This window comes from Pempheris klunzingeri, chromosome 22 (assembly GCF_042242105.1).
Source record: "Pempheris klunzingeri isolate RE-2024b chromosome 22, fPemKlu1.hap1, whole genome shotgun sequence".
In the NCBI taxonomy this organism is placed as follows: Eukaryota; Metazoa; Chordata; class Actinopteri; order Acropomatiformes; family Pempheridae; genus Pempheris; species Pempheris klunzingeri.
Genome location: NC_092033.1, coordinates 5,276,336 through 5,293,736, shown reverse-complemented (window position 1 = coordinate 5,293,736; position 17,401 = coordinate 5,276,336). Strand labels below are relative to the sequence as shown.

The 17,401-nt window shown below is 42.9% G+C and overlaps 2 protein-coding genes across 3 annotated transcripts; one reads left to right on the top strand and one right to left on the bottom strand.

Annotated features, from left to right (window-relative positions):
• Positions 1–344: 344 nt before the first annotated feature.
• cdkn1d (cyclin-dependent kinase inhibitor 1D) lies at positions 345–6,978 on the top strand. Of its 2 annotated transcripts, none has more exons than XM_070853441.1 (4): positions 345–442; positions 2,914–3,395; positions 3,904–6,543; positions 6,598–6,978. In XM_070853441.1, the coding sequence occupies exons 1-3, from the start codon at positions 432–434 to the stop codon at positions 3,960–3,962; spliced, it is 552 nt and encodes a 183-aa protein (XP_070709542.1). In that variant the 5' UTR covers positions 345–431; the 3' UTR covers positions 3,963–6,543; positions 6,598–6,978. The 2 variants fall into 2 exon arrangements, with proteins under 2 accessions (XP_070709542.1, XP_070709543.1); XM_070853442.1 differs by lacking the exon at positions 345–442 and adding an exon at positions 804–913.
• A 125-nt stretch (positions 6,979–7,103) lies between these two features.
• Positions 7,104–16,993, bottom strand: slc37a3 (solute carrier family 37 member 3). The gene is made up of 14 exons (XM_070853440.1): positions 16,935–16,993; positions 14,604–14,831; positions 13,351–13,465; positions 12,921–13,013; positions 11,961–12,044; positions 11,701–11,846; positions 11,183–11,279; positions 10,993–11,077; positions 10,264–10,454; positions 10,033–10,174; positions 9,768–9,869; positions 9,386–9,585; positions 9,010–9,075; positions 7,104–8,811 (listed from the first exon to the last, which is right to left on the bottom strand). Exons 2-14 carry the CDS (start codon positions 14,678–14,680, stop codon positions 8,719–8,721), a joined length of 1,491 nt encoding a protein of 496 aa, XP_070709541.1. The 5' UTR covers positions 14,681–14,831; positions 16,935–16,993; the 3' UTR covers positions 7,104–8,718.
• Positions 16,994–17,401: the final 408 nt, after the last annotated feature.

Sequence of the window (17,401 nt, the reverse complement as noted above, 5' to 3'; positions counted from 1 at the left end):
TATATATATATATATATATATATATATATATATATATATAAAAACTTTCCCTTTTCACTTATTCTATCACTGTGTGCACACAAGCTTCATGTGCGTCTCAGTGCTTCTCCTCCACTTCACACAGGAGATGTGGAGAATCTATAGGAGAAGAAGTCAAACTCTGCTGGTGTGTCCCGCTCACGTTGCAGCTCAACGTGACTGGAGGATGTGGGCAGGGGGCCAGAACCAAACGTGATGCAAGCACAACACGAGAATGTGTGTCACATTTGCCGGAGAAGGGGAAATGGCCGCCACTGCCAAGATATTTGACCTACTTCTGGTCCCGGTGAAGGAGAAGTGGAGCACAAGAAGGGCGCAACAGAGTGCAGCAGCAGCAGCAGCAACAGGTTTGGAGCAGCAGGACGCAAACTGAATCAGACCATTTTGGCATCATGATAACAGGGTAAGAAGCCAATTCTAATCATTATTAACCACTTTTACGCTTATACAACCAAGCAGCATTAAATTCAGGAACATTTTTAATTTTTTTCGTGCATTTTAGATGTTTTTTTTTTTTTTCCTTCTTCTTCTTCTGCGCGCTTTTGCAGCTGCAGCGTGTGTTGCGTTTAATTGTCATAAGAATTTGTGTTTACCTCCTGGCCGAGCTCCAACAATGAGTGTTTTGATGGGGACCACGTGATTGGGGCCACTTGTAGGACGTCCCCTCCTGTCTTCTGAGGCAAAACAAGTCTCAGATAAGGGGACAGGAGCGGCCCGCCAGTGGGTAGTACTCAGGAGAGCCACTCAACGTGACGCTGTATCTCACGGGGCTGTCAAGGAGCAAAGGAGCGCATCTCTGCCTCTGACTGCGCGACGCTTTGTGGACCAAACTCTTGAATTATTTTTGAATACTTTTGAGATACTGACGCTGATGGTAAGAGGAGAAAATGTTGTGTTAATATTGTGTATTCACGTGTTCACACTAAACCGCTGGTTTGGATTTATTTTAGATAAATGTTGTTCAAGGTTGATGCAGTTTTAGAGGATTTTCACCGCTTTGCCAGTCGTTAATTCGCATTTAAAAGAGCCAATACCTCTGTTAAAGTTAATTAAAACTCTTAAAATGTTGTTACTTATATTAAGTATAGCTAATATTAAGAGTATAAAGTGGCTGTTGTGTGCGTAATGAGTGTTTTATGCCATTTCCAAGATGCGGGTTGTTTTGTATGTCGCATCTCATTGACCCACATCTTCACCGATTCTGACTGCGTCACTGAACTCCCACCAGACTCCAGTCATTTTTCAGAGGTTTTAAGCGAACTCTCTGAAGTGATTTTGCCCAAGTTTGCGCGGTAATTTGTTGTTGTTGCAGAGGTTTTTTGGTGCATTTATAACTGTGGTGTTTTTCTGACACACTTTGGGTGAATTACGGAGTGAGTTTCTCGGTGTTTTCTTGCCGCCTCGAGGCGCACCGACCAAAGTGGAAACCTGATCTGCATACCGCGCCCACTTCACTTCAGCCTCAAAACAACTCTCACTCGGAGAGCAGCCCTGTCGGTGAGAGGAAGAACTGATGGTTTACAGTTGGCCCATCTCGTCTTTTTTTTATATAATTATCCAGCTCTGAAAGGAAACATAAAAGGAAGCTGAAGAAATGCGGGTTCAGTCAATTATTGAGAATGATTAGAGCAAAGTGCGCACTTAATAAATGTCTTAGTTTTGTCGCTCGCTGTGGTTTCACACACGTTTCTAACAGGGTTTATGAGTAGACAGACGTCGTAAAATCACAGGCTATTTGACTCGTGAAAGTGCTTTTTCTTGCTCTTTATCATGTTGGTGTCAAACACTTTGCTTCTTCTTTCTGCCTCCTCTCTTGTTTCTGTCTGATTTTGACATGATGGCATGTTTAATGCTTCCAAAAGTCACTCTGCTTTTTTCTATTTATTGATGTTAATTCGCCGAATTACGCAGATATAACAAGTGGTTTTGAGATGTGAAACACCACTAATCTAATGGATACAACTGCTTTAAAAAGTGGGTGTTTTTTTTGTACTATCCCTTTTTAGAGTAGAGGCTGGGGCAGGGCTGGATTAACCCACTGTGGGGCCCCTTCTCAGCTCCCCACACCCACAGTCCCCAGTTATTTAGGTATAAGCAACACCTAAATGTTATATTAATGGAAATATGGAAGGTATAATTGCATTTATTTTGATATGGGGGACCTACGCAAGACTCTGCATCAAGATTAAAAGAGCAGTATATAGCACTTGCTGCCCATCCCAGAAAATACATATAGTCTTTTACTGCCTCCACACAGCTGGTGAAGCACTGAGCAGTCAGGTGTAGTGGAGGTCAAACAGTGGTTATTAGAAGTCATATCTCACTCTGTGCAGAGATGGTGATGTGATAACGCTGGAAATGCACGGTAGATTATTAATTAGCAGTGTAGAGCTTGTTAGAATTCAACAGTGTTGCTCTAATTAAACGTGGCAGATAGCAGCTGGGGTATGTGGAAAACATTCCTCACAAGCAGCCTATATGTGCTCTTCTGACCTTTACTGTCGACCTTTGACTGGCAAACACCAGCGCAGGTGGAGAATCAGGTTCACTTTGACACGACAGGGCTGCGAATTTAGCTGGAGATTTATTTGGTGCTGGTTCAGGTACCTGTTGCTGCAGTAATTACTGAGCCACTTTGGGCACACGTGTGTTTGATCACATAAAACCCAAAGGCGCCCAAGAGGGCAGGTACTGCTGGTGTGTACGTGTTGGAGGGGGATTTGAGAACTTAATAGCTTGTATGTTTGTATGTAATAAATGGCAGTAAAAACCCAGATCACACCTCATTGAAACTGTGCGGCCCTTATAAAGCCAACCCTCAACCTCTGACCTTCCTCTAACACTTTGTGCGTGCGTGTGCTTGTTCTCTCACAGGGACATGGCGATGGCTTCTCCATCAACATCAACAGCAGGAGCAGCGATGGCATCTAACACAGAGCTCTCACGCCTGGGGGGCATCGAGGCCTTGAAATTGAAGGTGGGGCCGGTGAGGAGGAACCTCTTCGGGCCCGTGGACCACCAGCAGCTGCAGCAGGACTTCCAGAGGCTGCTCCGCTTGAGCGTGGAGGTGGCCAACAAGCGCTGGAACTTCGATTTTCAGAGCGAAGCGCCGGGGGAGGGCTCTAACGTCGAGTGGGAGGAGCTCAGGTGCCAGGACGTGCCGATGTTTTACCGCAGCTGCACGGTTAAGCCAGTGGCAAGTCCTCTGGGCAAAAGGCGGATATCGACTTCGTCGGGCGAGGGCTCCCCGGGGTCCAGCAGCTCGTCCTCGTCTGGGGAGGAGTACCTGGAGGTGACCACCAGGGGGTGCTACCGGCTCAAATGGCAAGGAAAACGTAGACAGTCTGCCATCACAGGTCAGTCCACCAAATATCTTCTCTAGTCTGTTTAGTAATATGACGCTACTTAGCTTAGCATTACACAACTCAAAGTGCAAAAACGACTGTTCAAATTTTACGGATTAAACAAAGAAGATAAAACGTGTTAACTAGTGTGTGTTAGAGATGTTTCTGTCATGATTCTATGCTGTGCTGAACATCGACTGTATGTAACGACGTGGCAGCTTCCCAAAAGTGAAGCCAAAATATTTACCGCCCCCCGATGGCTGGCTGCAGTATAGGTCAGAAAGCTGGCCCCCTCCATGTTAGCGGATGGGACATATGCCAAAGTAAAAAGTAAATAACTTGTTATTCTTGGTAGTTCTTATCACTCTGATGTACAAAACTGATCGCGACTGCATTTTTGTACAGTAGGAGGAAGCAGAGACGTCCATCTTCATATACAGTCAACGATAATGAAACTCTTGTTATTAGGCTGTCTGGACGTAGTTTTCCTGACTTAACTTTGTCTTCTTTCACTCTCCAGATTTCTTCAGAGTGAAGAAGAGGAAGCTCCATTATCACAAAGAGTCTTCTCGGCAGTAAAAAGCACCACTACACCCAGCGGAGGATCACTGAGTGGTGTACATCCCTCTACACATCGCCTCACAAAGATATGTGTCATATCATATGTATATATGTAGCAATTTGCAACTGACTGTGCACAAGCTCATACATACAGCATGGGCTTAAAAACTCTGACACCACAAACCTTTAATGCTCAGCACAAGGAAGCTACCATTTTCCTAAATTAATCAACCTCAGACGTAGAAACGGTTTTTGTTGCTAATTATAAATATTCTATATATTCTATATCCAGTTTTCCTCAGCTTTCGACTATACTGTGAAATGATTTTGAATGCACTCTTTCAGGAACAGAAAACAAGCTCTAGTTCTAAGAGGTTAATTTTCTTCTGGAGGGGCCTGAGACAGTATTTGACCTCTGTCCTCCACCTTTTTCCACCCTCTTGCTAAAAGTCGTTAGAGGTTTTGATTAGATGAGTTTCTATTCTCGGCCTCGCTCCACAGTTTGCCTCCAGTCTCACCCCACGGCTCGAGCCGGGGGTCAAAACCTCAGCCAGGGCTTAAAAATTTGGCAGCATGGCCGTGATTAGCTCCAGGTTAAAGGTCAACGGTGGAGGTTCAGCGATGAGGTAATGAGGCCGAACCTGGACGATACCGATTTAAATTCTGAGGAATTCCACCTTTAATAATGTTTCCAATGTGACTATTTATTTATTACCCACGATGCTGGAGCATCGTAAAAGTAAAATAAAATTTAAAGAAATAGACAAGCAATGCTTACGAGGTAAGATAAGGTGTTTTTGGAAACCTGTGCCATTGCCCCAAAATTGTTAGACTTAAAGTCAATATGGCTCACATACACTCCACCGTTGCCACTTAAAATACTGGCCATAAGTATTTGACATCATCACAATATAGTAAAAATATACTGTAGTCCCTCTTTGCTTTGTATCACTTTCATAATGGGGTTGTGTTAATTTTAATTTTTCGGCAGCAGACCAGAGCATACCTTACATATGATGTATGTCAGCTTCATGCTTGTAATAATGTAGCATTTTCCACTGTTTGTCCTCATGTCGTGTTCACCTTGTAGGATTTTAATGTGCCTCTTTTCTCCATGAAGGGAAAGTAGCGTTTAATTACTGCAGCAGCTCAAGAGGGATCCAAACTTTTGGTTCCGCTTATGGCATTTTATTTTCATATGAAGAGTCGAGCTGCTTCACTTTTTCTGACGCTTTGCAGTCCTCCAAGTGTTTTTTTGTTTTTTTTCTCCGATGTGTATATATGCATATAAGTGTTGAATGAATGGGTTGGTTTGGTGTTTATCTTGAGGTTTTCTGCGAGTTGTGAAAGTTGCAGCATCTGAGGCAGTTGAACCAAAGATAAATTGCTGTGCCATTCAATTAGAAACACATCATTTGTACAAGTCGCTCGCTGTTTGAGTGATCAGTTCAGGGTCACAGAGGCTCTCAGACATGTTCAGATCATCAAATATACAGCGTAAACCCACCGTAACTGGTCCACCAACAGTTTTGGTGACTCAAATAGGACGTGTCTATGTCTTTTTTTCCCTCAGTAATTCTAATTTGTGTATGGAGAAAAAGCCATAGCTGGGATTAATCCACTTTTACTACCTCATGAAGTGATTCTGTAAAACAAATACATGTAAAGTATAAGAAATACAACCAGCGTAGCTCAGGTTGTTTGTGTCTACAGGCGAAAGAGAGGCTGAGAGACACAAGGAGGGGGGCTCTCATTACTCTGTTGAGGTAAAAGCTGTCGAGGTCCAGCGCTCCGTGTAGAGTTTCACATCAGGTAGAAGAGTCAGTGTGTCAGAGCGGGGCCCAGCTCTACGCAGAGGAAACTCTGCTCCCTTAAGGGAGGGCGGGCAGCTTTTGTTGTCTCTCTCCACTCTCTCTGCCTCACTTTGCTTTGCCCATTTCTGGGAAAGCTGTCAAAGCAAAGGGGTGGTGGTGGGGAGGGACAAGGAAAAGGGACAAACTTAATAAGGAACAAGAAAAGAGAAAACGTCTCAGACCCCTTCTGGATCAAAGGATTCCTCCGGGCTGACTAGTGGTCGGTGACTCAGACACACTTTTGTCTCCCCTCTTAAGTCTCTCAGTTTCCCTTTCATGAGCCAACTGCCTCAGTCTCTGCGAAAACTCAGCATGAAAGCAGTTGTTCATAATCATGTTATTCTTTTTACGGTATATTTCTCACAAGCCTAAAAATAGCAAAAGCTATTTAAACTTTTCTAAATTTATCAGGATTACTTGTTTTGTTTGTCAGCATATCTGTGTGTGTGTGTGTGTGCACCTATCTTCTCAGTGCGTTTAAGAGGAAACTTTCAAATTCTATATTAACTTATTTTGAGTTTGTATCATTTGTTATTTAGGGAAATAATTATAAATTCCCTATTTTATAACTAACTAATTGTGTTATTTCTGAGACTATATCTTTGCACTACTTTAAACATTGTTGACAAGAGAACTATTTTTTTATGGTAATCAAAACAAAAAAAAAATCCCATAGAAATACTCAAAGAGAAACTGAAGCACAGATCAGGGATTTCTTGGCATTTACATTTTTTTCTCTCCCTCCAGTCTGACACAGTTTCGTTCATCGCTTCCTCAGGATTTCTGTGTAGCTTTGTTAGTCTTCCTGAAGTCTCTTTGGAGGAAATAAAATAAATGATAAATGTCAAGATTGACCTGTTAGTGTCCAGGCAAACTTTGCTTTCCTAATTCACCTGCTGCAGCTATATCAAAGTGTAGTGTTCATTTTTTTACTTTGTATATGCATGAATGTATGATAATCTTTGTACACCATTTGAAATCATTTTATTGTAATTTAATACTGGTTTATGTATCCTTGCAACATGTAAGAAGTGTATTTGTATGGGATCAGAATCATATCCTTTTTGATGATATTTGTATAGAAAATATTATATTGCCGGGTTGTTGGTGCACTGTTGCCTTCCATATTGTTCATTTGAGTGTTCAAAAAATAAAATGCTTAAAGTGTCCTTTAAAATGTCTTCCATCGCCCCCTGGTGGTTTTAAAGAATCATGGCATGCAGTAAACACCACAACAGCCTGTTTTCATACCGTACCATTACTATCGTATCTAGATTATCTTATCTGAAATGTTTTACACCCACAATTTGCAAAATGTAATGAACATTTATTTAAAATGATTTGCATTTACATTGGTTAAAACTCAAAAAGTACACATAAATAATATATAAAAACGAAATAAAACACCACAGATAGTGTTAAACATTCTCCCACATACATTTCAGTTTACATTCTATTAAATTTTACCGCCGAAACCAGAGGTGCAAGTTTCATTTTATGCTCCACTGCTCCAGTTTTAGCACGAGGAACCTGTCTTCTATGCACTTTTCACAGTGATTCAAGTACCTACAAGCAACAGCAGCAAACTACCTCTTGTGTCTACTGGCCACAGTAACTGGAAGAAAAAAAAAAAAAAATCACAAATTCTAGTCTCCTTTTTTCTGATTAAAACCAAAGCGATCTTCCCCAAAATGAAGGCTAGTTACTGACCAGTGTTCAGCCCAAACATTACCACACATATGGCTGCTGCTGCTGTATGGTCATTTAGCTGTCGTGATTTTTTCCTTCATTGGCCTTCAATAACAGACAATGTTCAGATAAATTCCCCAAACAGACAAATGTGTTTCTCTCCTGCAGTGTCAGTATACAGTTTGCACTTCAGTGTGTATTAGGCATGCTACACTGTCATAAACTAAACACGTCAAAGTCAGCGGGAGATTCTGTTTCTGTCAGTCTCTGTGAGGTTTTTTCACAGCCATGTCCTTTCACTTAAGACTCTAAAACTTGAGGCGTAAACATTCCAGTGGATAGGAAGTGAAAAAAGGAACGACAAGTAAATATCAAGTCAGTGACCGACACGTGTACAGAATTAAGAGGACCAGTCCTCATAATGACAAGTATAGTAGAGTGGAGTTTCTAACCCTGATTACACAAAACTGTACAAAAGAGAAAGTGGCTGTGAAGAGAGAGTTTCCAAAAAACCCAGCTAAGATCTAAGTGGTTCTCTACAATCTTCAAGACTTTGTCTAATTACTGTAAGAATGCTACAGTGCAATATTCATTAAGTTAACCAAAAAAATATCATACATATTTACAAAAGCTGACAATTCATTTCTGCATTAGATTAATTATTCACATTTTTTAGGCAATACTGACCCCCACATTGTCTCAGAGGATCTGATCTTAATGCTGAGAACTGATTAAAAGGCCAAAATCTAACTTGACTCAAGAGCATGTACAGTACTTTTAAAAAAGTTTAGTTTTTACATCCATTTAAATCCTAAAATATATACATTAGAACATTCTGCGATGGCCCTGCAAGGCCTGAAGTCACAGACCGGTTGTGCCTGACAGCCAGTCCCTTTAAAAACCTTATTCAACCAGGCACTTCAGCTCAACCTCTAAACTCTTGTGTTCACAATTTTAGGCTTTTAGTGAGTGGCTGAGACTTCAGTGTTGTGCTCAAAGACTCTCTGCCTGCTCACGTGGGCGTTAACAGGCAAATGCTGGTCGCTGTGGGAGTTAAACTGGTGGCTCTCTGACTCCAGGTCAGCTTCATTAACCGTTGCGAGCGTGAGAAACGCCATCCATTGACAATTTCAGCCTCCCGAAACTCACCTAAAAGCAGTCGTTTCTGAGCAGCCCTGCCATGTTGTCACTGATAAGAGGAGAAGCGTTACGGCTGGCAGGTGTTGACGCTTTCACAGCTGGCGGCGAAGCGCTTGTCGGTCTCTCCACATGGCTTGCACCTCTTTGAAGAGCAGGGGGATGATGAACACAATGCTGCCCCCTGTCTGTAGCAGAGAAACACAGCGGTCCAAGTCACCACACAGGTTTAGATGAAGGCTTTAATGTTATACAGTTGCATGCTGTGGTGTTGCAGTGCAGGATACACTAATGCTGCCACCACTTATCAACCTAGTGGATACAAAGCAGGAAGAAGCTATGGGGTTATAGCTACAGCTTTTTGTGATTTCAGGAAGTCAACTTACCATGACAACGAAGAAGTAGAACACACACATCCAGCCCAACTTGCTCTCAATCAGGGACACCAGGTACTGAAGGATGATATGAAAGAGAAGAGATGCAGGTATAACCACAGCTGCGCCTTATGACAGTGTCATTACAAAGACACCCAGATGCAAAATATTGTATACTTTTAAACTCTTTCATAATAAAAAATAATGTTTTTTCACATGGTCAATGATGACTTACAGAACGAGTAGTAAAAATACATAGATTTGAAACTCTTAGATCGAAGGTTTACAATTAACGTGGTGCAGCTGTTTTAAGTTGTTGTGTATACTGGAAAACCTGCAACAGAGTTTTTTTTTTTTTTTTGTGAATGTGTTTTCCTGTTTTATTCACCTGACCCCCAGCTGCTCCTACACTTCCTGTTCCGTCCACAATACCAGTGACGGTGGCCAAAGCCTCCTGACTCCCCCGCAGGGCCTCCTGTCTCCCCAGGTCAGCAGAGATGGCGGAGCTGATCATATTGGATGGACCGCCGATGAAGAAGCCAGTGGTAGCCAACAGCACTGCGTTTATCACCTGGTCGTTAGGTGAGCCTGAGAAGGACAAAGAAAGAAGGAGAGTAGAACTGTAACACTAAAGGCCAGGTCTGTTGTAACGCAACCATGAAGCGCTTTTTGCTTGAATAAAGACTGAACGGTTGCTCAGTTTGATGCTGACTGATTTGATGATTGATGGCCCCCTTTAAATCGACAAACCGTGGTGACTCTATACTCACGGCTGTATCCCACCAGGGCTCCCATCGCCAGCAACAGACTTGTGGCCAACACAGGCGCTCTCTTTCCCATGAAGTCAGAAATCAAACCCTGGACTGTTCCTCCTGTCACAAAGAAACAATATGACACGATTAAAAAAAGATTATCCAAAGAATCCAAGAATCCAAATTCACAGAGGAGGAAAGATGATATTTTAAACTAAAAACAAAATTAGCTAAACAGTGTAATATTCTAACCACTAAATACATGAATTTGTCTGCCACACACCGATGATTCCTCCGACATCATACCACACAGACAGGCGGTCGGCCTCAGCCTCCTTCCAGCCGTAGTTGTTGCTCAGGTAGAAAGGAAGCCAGAAGAAGAAGGAGTAGTTGACCAACTTCAGACAGGCATAAGCCAGGGAATACTGCAGTATGAACACAGACCATGTAATGTATTCATATCATTTAAATGAATAAATAAACGTGTCATGGCTTGTTGGAGCTGTGGACTCACAGGCAGCACTCCAGGCAGACAGAAAGCCTGGCAGAAGCCGATGGCTTGAGGAGACTCGGCCAGAGGTTCAGAGTCCGGCTGCTGAGCTGACTGGTATCGTCGGCCGTACACCTCCACCTCGTCCTCCTCGTCGCTCATCAAAGGCCTGTGGCTGTCTGTGTCCGTCTCCACCTCCAACTCCAAGCTCAGCCCTGACACACACAGACGCACATTCAAGCTCTAGATTAAATTGCCTAAATTCAATCAAGAGTTGCACTGAAACACATTTAACCTCTAAAGACCTGGCGTACACATGCGTGGACATCAAATTTTGGGTTATATTACCATAGTAGTTCATTCTGCTTAGCTGGGGCCGTATGGACATGTATGTGGGCAAAATTGTTGATATTTCATATTGTTTTTTGCACCATGATTTTCAAAACATGTTCAAAATATGTTTTATAAATACATGCAAAAGCAGTCAGGAAAAAAAACTGCTATGTTCAGGGTGGAAATAAAGAGTTTTGATCAAAGGTGACTTTATTGTGTTTTCTGGAAATTAAGACCGATTGTCCACATATATGGACATAATTTTTCTCTAAAACTACACTATGTAAAAAGATGATGCTTAGGTTTTATACTTATCAGGGTCCAATAAGCCCAAATAGCAAGGAGAAATAAAAAATGCATATCAAACAAGAGCTCGGGTCTTAAGAGGTTAAAGGACACAGTAAAGAGCGCGGTCCTTACCGACTTCTTTTGGGGAGGTAAGTAGGCCGAAGAACACCACCACCCCACCACCAAACTGCACCACAGAGGTCACCAGGAAGGCATACTGCACACAGTAACACACGGCGCATCATGTTAGCATCTAGTTGCTGAGAATGTCACAGCAACAGGTATCAATAAATGTGTGTGTGTGTGTGTGTGTGTGTCTTACCTCATATCCATACTTGAGCACACTTGAAGCCAGGAAGGCCCCCAGGATGTTGCCTACAGAGGCACAAGCACTCCAGAGGCCAAACACAAAGCCACGGCTGGAGAACAGCAGTGAGTTCAAAGTTAGAAATATGGAAGTATTTTTTAATATGCCTTCTGTTCCATGTGTCTCTTAACAGCACGTCCCTTAATGTAACTACATTTACTAGATTTCATGAAAATTCACAGGCAGCTCAGTTAGTTGCTATTTTCATATTCAGCAAATTCATGTTAACAAGTCCTGCCACTGAGGAAAACTGAGTCTAAATGGTGTCTGTGTTGTGGCAGCAGCAGCAGTGAATGGAAGTCATTGTGCGAGAGTGAGCGTTTCCGTGTGTGGGCGTGCATTATGAAGCTCGGCTTGACAGTCAGGAACTTGACTAAATATTTCTAGGTTGGATAGATGTTGCAGTTGTGATCCAAACATAAAAGGTTTTGTAAACGGACAAATGTCACACACACACACACACACACACACACCCGGTCTTGCCGAACCAGTTGCCCATGACGGCCACCACGCAGGGCCAGACGGCTGACTGCAGCAGGCCGTTCAGCACCCACAGGCCACAGTACAGGTAGATGTTATAGATGTGGAGCCATTCAGTGAGAGTGCCAAACACAAACTCCTGCAAACACATGGACAGCTATGGTCGTATTCCAAAAGATTATGTGACTACGGTAAACACACATGGAGGATTAAATGTGAAAATGTAATACTAACAGAAGGGCTAAGTACTCACCACTGCAGCAGAGCCACACAGGCCGACGCAGAGCACGTAGCGCAGATTCCCTCGGTCCCCGATCACGCCGCTGAGATACAGACCCTGTGTGCACAGCAGACAGCAAAGAAGACACCTTTAATCTGATGTCATTAAAGACAGATGGGATGCTGCATCTTAATTAACTGTGTAAGACTGATGCTTTAAAGAATAACTGGTATTTTTAAACAAAACCTTTGGAATTGGTCCTGTAGGTCACTTCAGCCGGCAGCTGAGAACAGGCAGTAAACAAGCTACAATGGCTGTAATGTAATCCTTAAGGTCAATTGCACCAGATCAAACTACGTCCGCTAAAAGTGTTTGTTTTTGCCACTGACAAGCTCACATTGTTATACGAAGTGTCTGACAACATTACAGACAGGATCCCTACAGAGATAGACCTGTAAGATCCTTTTTGTTTAGTTTGAAATAGCCGTTAGAACGCTCGGTTCAAAGCCACCAGACTCCACTGAAGAAAACATACATTTTATACTTAACAGTCATTTAGCTGGTCTACCACTGTCCTAGTCAGTCAGTTTGTTTGTGTGATTATGTGACTTTGGTTAGTTATTAGTTTGGGTCCAACACAATATTTGTGTAACACACAATAACACAAACAAACTAAGCGATGAGGCAGCAGCAGACCAGCCACTCCCATGTTCTCTGAGGCAGAATTACTGTTTTTGTCAATGGAGTCTGGTGGGAACAGAGTAGAGTTGAATAGAGTGATACAACAGCTGTTTCTGGCAAAACAAAGAGGATCTTATAGGTCTATCTCTGTAGGGATCTTTTCCGTAACGCTGTCAAATAACAATCTGAGCCTGTCAGTGGACGTACTAGTGAACGCAACTGTTGGGCACTGCCAGTTCTGCTGACTTACTGTGGCAGATGTTGCTAATCCCAGAAGCTTGTTAAACACAGGAAATCATGTTCACTACTCACCACTGCATATGAGAAGAGGAAGATGGAGTCCAGAGCTCCCAGGAACAGAGTGGCCTGCTTTTCATCTGCAAACAGATGATTCTCCTCCCATGTCTGCGACAGTCGGAGAAAGCACGGTTAATTATGTGAAGTTTTAACATCATAGACACATTTTCAAACCCCTCCCTCATATTATTTTCCCATGGACCTGATTTAGCAAAAGTTTGGTTGTTGTCAATGTTGTGTTTAAGTGTACTGCATCCAGTCACTGTCAGCAATGTAGAAAAGGTAGGAAAACAGCAGTGAGAGTGAAGACAAGCTGGGACCTTTCACTGGATATCCATTCTCTATGTGCAAAACAAACTTTTGCTTTGATGAAACCAAGTCTGCATCTACAGGTGGTGGGGGGGAAACATCCTACTGTATTGGACTGCATTCAGGTGGCCAGTACCTCGCCAGGGGAGAAAACAGGCGCACTGCCATTCTGGACGGACGGCGTCCACTGGGCTGAGATGCTCACTTTCACATTGCTGAACGTCTTCCTGGACGCATGCAGCAACACATAGCTGGAGAGACAGAAACAGTTTTAGTTAGCAAGCAAAGGCAACAGGTATCCTAACCATCCATGTACAGTAGAATGAACAGGTCAAAGTGGACAGTTCCAGTAAACTTGTCTAACACACTGGACCAATAATTCTTGTTCTGTTCAGTCCCAGTTTGAGTGCTAAGGGCCTGATTATTATTTAGATTATCACCATAATATACTATATTATCTACATGTACTAAATAGTGCTTTAAAAGTTATGGCTAGTTGCCTTTGGCTACATAAGGTCACACAGGCCACGCAGAAGGTGAAACTCCAAAGCAGTAGTGATTCAGTTCTGCTGAAAGAACTTACAGGAAACACAGGAATGCTACTTCTTTATCTGAGAAAGAGGAAATCCAACACAAGCCCAGATTTTCTGCTGAGCAGCAGCAGTCATTGTGTTCTACTACCGGCTGCAGACGGCACTTTATTTGCTCCTGATAGGAGGGTCATGACACAGCTGCAGACGTGTGACACCACATCTACTGTAATGAAAGATTAACAGCGCTGGCTGAAATAAACACATGGCATGAAAGTTACCAGGTAACCAGGAACATGATTTATATCCTGCGTACATCTTGCATTTGAAACCTGCCTGAAAATATTGCACGTCTTTAATTTTGAATACTTTTTAGGACTTTTTTAACCTGTGTAGCAACTCAGTCTATTGGAAATCGATACTTATTGTCCATGTCATCTTGACCACGTCTGACTTTAGTTAACCTTGTCCCATAGACCTTTCACCTAAATGCAACGCTCACACCCATTCACAGTACGTTTTTACACTAACTGAATTTCACTTTTATGCAGCCTCACTACAAATGACTTGTTAGGAGATTTTTGATCCAAAACGGCTGTGAAATTTGGTGGAAAATCTAATTTTCCCATCTTTCCTGTGACTCTCTCCAGTGAATATGCAATAAAAGCTCATTTGAATAATATGAAAAACAACAATAAAAAACACAGTTCAGCTGTACCAGTCCAGTCGGCACTGGGTTTCCAGTTTCTCTGGGGACATGTTTGGTATCACAGGGTGATCGTGAAACTAACCCAGCAGTGCATTTAAAGTACCACACAGGTTTGAGTAGGACCTTTGAGGCGAGGTGGGTCTAGATTACCTAAAGAAGGTGAGGAGGAAGGCAACCAGATGATGATGGGTGTACTGTGACAGGCAGCCACAGCACGAGGGAGGCATCACAGGGGCGGCCGGAGGGAGGAGAAGGAGGAGGAGGAGGTGGAGGACGAGGAAGGAGGTGGTGGTGGAGATCTTCAAGGGGGAACAGCAACAAGACAGGGAGGGAGTTCAGCTATAGTCTCCCACTATGCCAGATGGGAACAGCACATCACTATTGGGGACAACACAGAGGCATGAAAAGAAGGAGCTGGAAACCAATGTTAAAATGCTTAACTGTACTAAAGTTTATTACTGGTTAAAGGACCTGCTTCAACCACATACTAAGAGTAAAAAAATAAGTCGTCCTTGGCTGACTAAATAAGAACACATGACTGTACTGTTCATATTCAAGAGAAATTGAAGACCTTTATAAGAAATGGACAAATAAACAGTGATCACAAGAACAGACACCCACGTTAGATCACCTTTGGCCCCGATTACCATCACCACACCAAACATAGACCAGCTTCACAGCTGACCAAACAGTGTTCCTACAGTTTAAGGGTGGAACTTTTTCTAATTCAGCCAAGTTTGTGGTGACCAGGTGATCTGCTCCTCAGACCTGTCCTGGGTGGCTGCAACAGGCAGTGTCTTGTTGAAAGTATCCCTTCCCTTGGAGTAAAAAAAATGGCCATAAATAGATGCATCTGGTCTGAATGCTGGGGTGTGCTCCGGCACCTACAGGTATCAATGGGCCCAGTGTGTGCTGGCTGCCTCTAAAGCCATTTCTGTGCACCTCCCCCACCTGCAAACTAACCATGTTGTTTAAAGAGGACTGCACCACATCAAAACTGGGGATACACCTTTTTCAGTCCCGATACAACTGTGATACCTTAATTTGGGGTTCTGCCGATACTGAGTGCCTCTCCAATACCAGTACTGTCTTTACCCCCCACTTTAAAATCAGTATGTCATTGTTTTGAAAGGAAAACATGCTGTGATACCAAAAACTGGCACAGTCTGACAGAGAAGATCTGTTATATCACGGCTGATACCCAGTCCACTTTATGAGGTCAGTATCTGCCCAACAACTTCCTCAAACAACAGTAAATTCTTCTTTGTTCTGATGAAACTATTGTTCAGTGTTCCTGCAACGCTACAGTATTAGCATGACTCAAATGGGCCATTTTGGCACCTTTACTCTAACTCTACTTTAATTACATGTAACTGGAGAAACAGGTTCACTTCATCTGCAGGCGGAGGCTGTGTGTTTATTCAGTCACTGAGAGTAGAGGGACAGTGATTTTAAATCATTGCTATGTACATAAAATATGAAAGATTCTGGTTAGTTCATATGTTTAAAAAACAGTAGGGTACAGTAGTGGTTTATATTCAGAGATCTGTATATTAAAGAAGCACTGAAATGAAAGCCAATGGCTTCATTTTCACTTCCTTGATAAATCATTTCATAACCAGCTGATTTCACATGACTTTTACTCCACTCAGCATTTACTGGGTACCTGCCAGGCAACATTTACTGTATCTGATTATCTGCTCACTGTGTCTAAAAAAAAAAAAAAACATTCTCCCTCAAGCAAATAACACAATAACAATGTGAGTATGTCCTTTCTGCAAGGACAAAAGGGCCAGTTTAATTATGCCATGTGCATTATCTGATCAGCATCAGAAATGTAATCAAGAGGACTTTTGCTATTCCAAAACTGTTTATTCTTATTGTGTTTCATAAAACAGTTTCATACTCCAAACATGTGGTCACTGACTGACAGGTCGCTCCCAGCATTTCTCCTTTTTCCTTTTTATTAGCAAAACACAAAACAGGCTGGTACCTGCAGCGCTGCTTGTCAGACAAACTCCCTAAAGGCAAATAGGATTTGCCCGCATTTGTTTGGTGTGTGGTGGATATTTTCAGACAGGTGTGACAGAAACACTGGCCCCTGTGCACACACTGAAAGTCCTGTTCAAAGGACGCTATCAATTTTCTGTAGATTACAGAACAGGCGGACTCCAGTTTAGCTTATTCCAAGAGGCGCCACTCATCTTTTGATCTTTCATCTACAAATCACAACACGCCCATGAATATTCACTAAATTTGACCAATTTTCGCCAGCATTTTGTTGATCTTAGAGGGAGCTTTTGTGCCTTTCTGCCCATCTCTACCTCGCTGAGTGACAACGCACATAACGTTACTTGGTGACAGCCTATTTTTTTAGCCACTTCCGGGTCCATCACAACTAAAAGCCACCACAAACGTCTACGAGCAGCTGCAGTTTCACACTCTTAAGAAACAACAAACCAAACCAAAGCGTTTTCTTACCTTTCTGCTCAGGTAATCGTGAGCTTGGTCGCTCTCGGTGTGGCGACTCTCTGTGTTTACTGTGTGTTTCTGTGTCGCGGACGTCGCTGCCCGCAGAGCGCAGCGGCGCACTGGCGCCACCAGCAGGACGGGGGTGGAATTACAGGCGCTCAGCCACAGCGCACACAGGCACAGCTGCTCAGCTTTCACCTGTCACACTGCTCTGCCACTTGTGGGAAACAGCCAGCCTTTCATTGGCTGCAAGCAGATTTCTACATAGTTTTAAAATCTGCACCGCCAAAAATGCTTGTGTAAAACACTCCATGTCTTTTCCCGACACTGCAGCAGGGATCCAGCACTGGTCAGCACTTCAGTTTACGGTAAGTCTTTAACTGTGGCTTTCAGTTAGTTTGTTGAGTATGCATGTGTTTAAACTGTATCTCGACGTTTGGTTCAGAAAGATTGGACATTGTGCCAAATGTTCATGG

Bases quoted from the DNA above. Each gene is read 5' to 3' on its own strand.
- cdkn1d (XM_070853441.1), top strand. The intron at 3,396-3,903 runs GTCAGTCCACCA...TTCACTCTCCAG, and splicing joins TAGACAGTCTGCCATCACAG to ATTTCTTCAGAGTGAAGAAG.
- slc37a3 (XM_070853440.1), bottom strand. From the start codon at position 14,680: ATGCCTCCCTCGTGCTGTGGCTGCCTGTCACAGTACACCCATCATCAT. The intron at 13,014-13,350 runs GTACTGGCCACC...CGACTGTCGCAG, and splicing joins CTGTTTTCTCCCCTGGCGAG to ACATGGGAGGAGAATCATCT. The intron at 8,812-9,009 runs GTAAGTTGACTT...TCTCTGCTACAG, and splicing joins TCTACTTCTTCGTTGTCATG to ACAGGGGGCAGCATTGTGTT.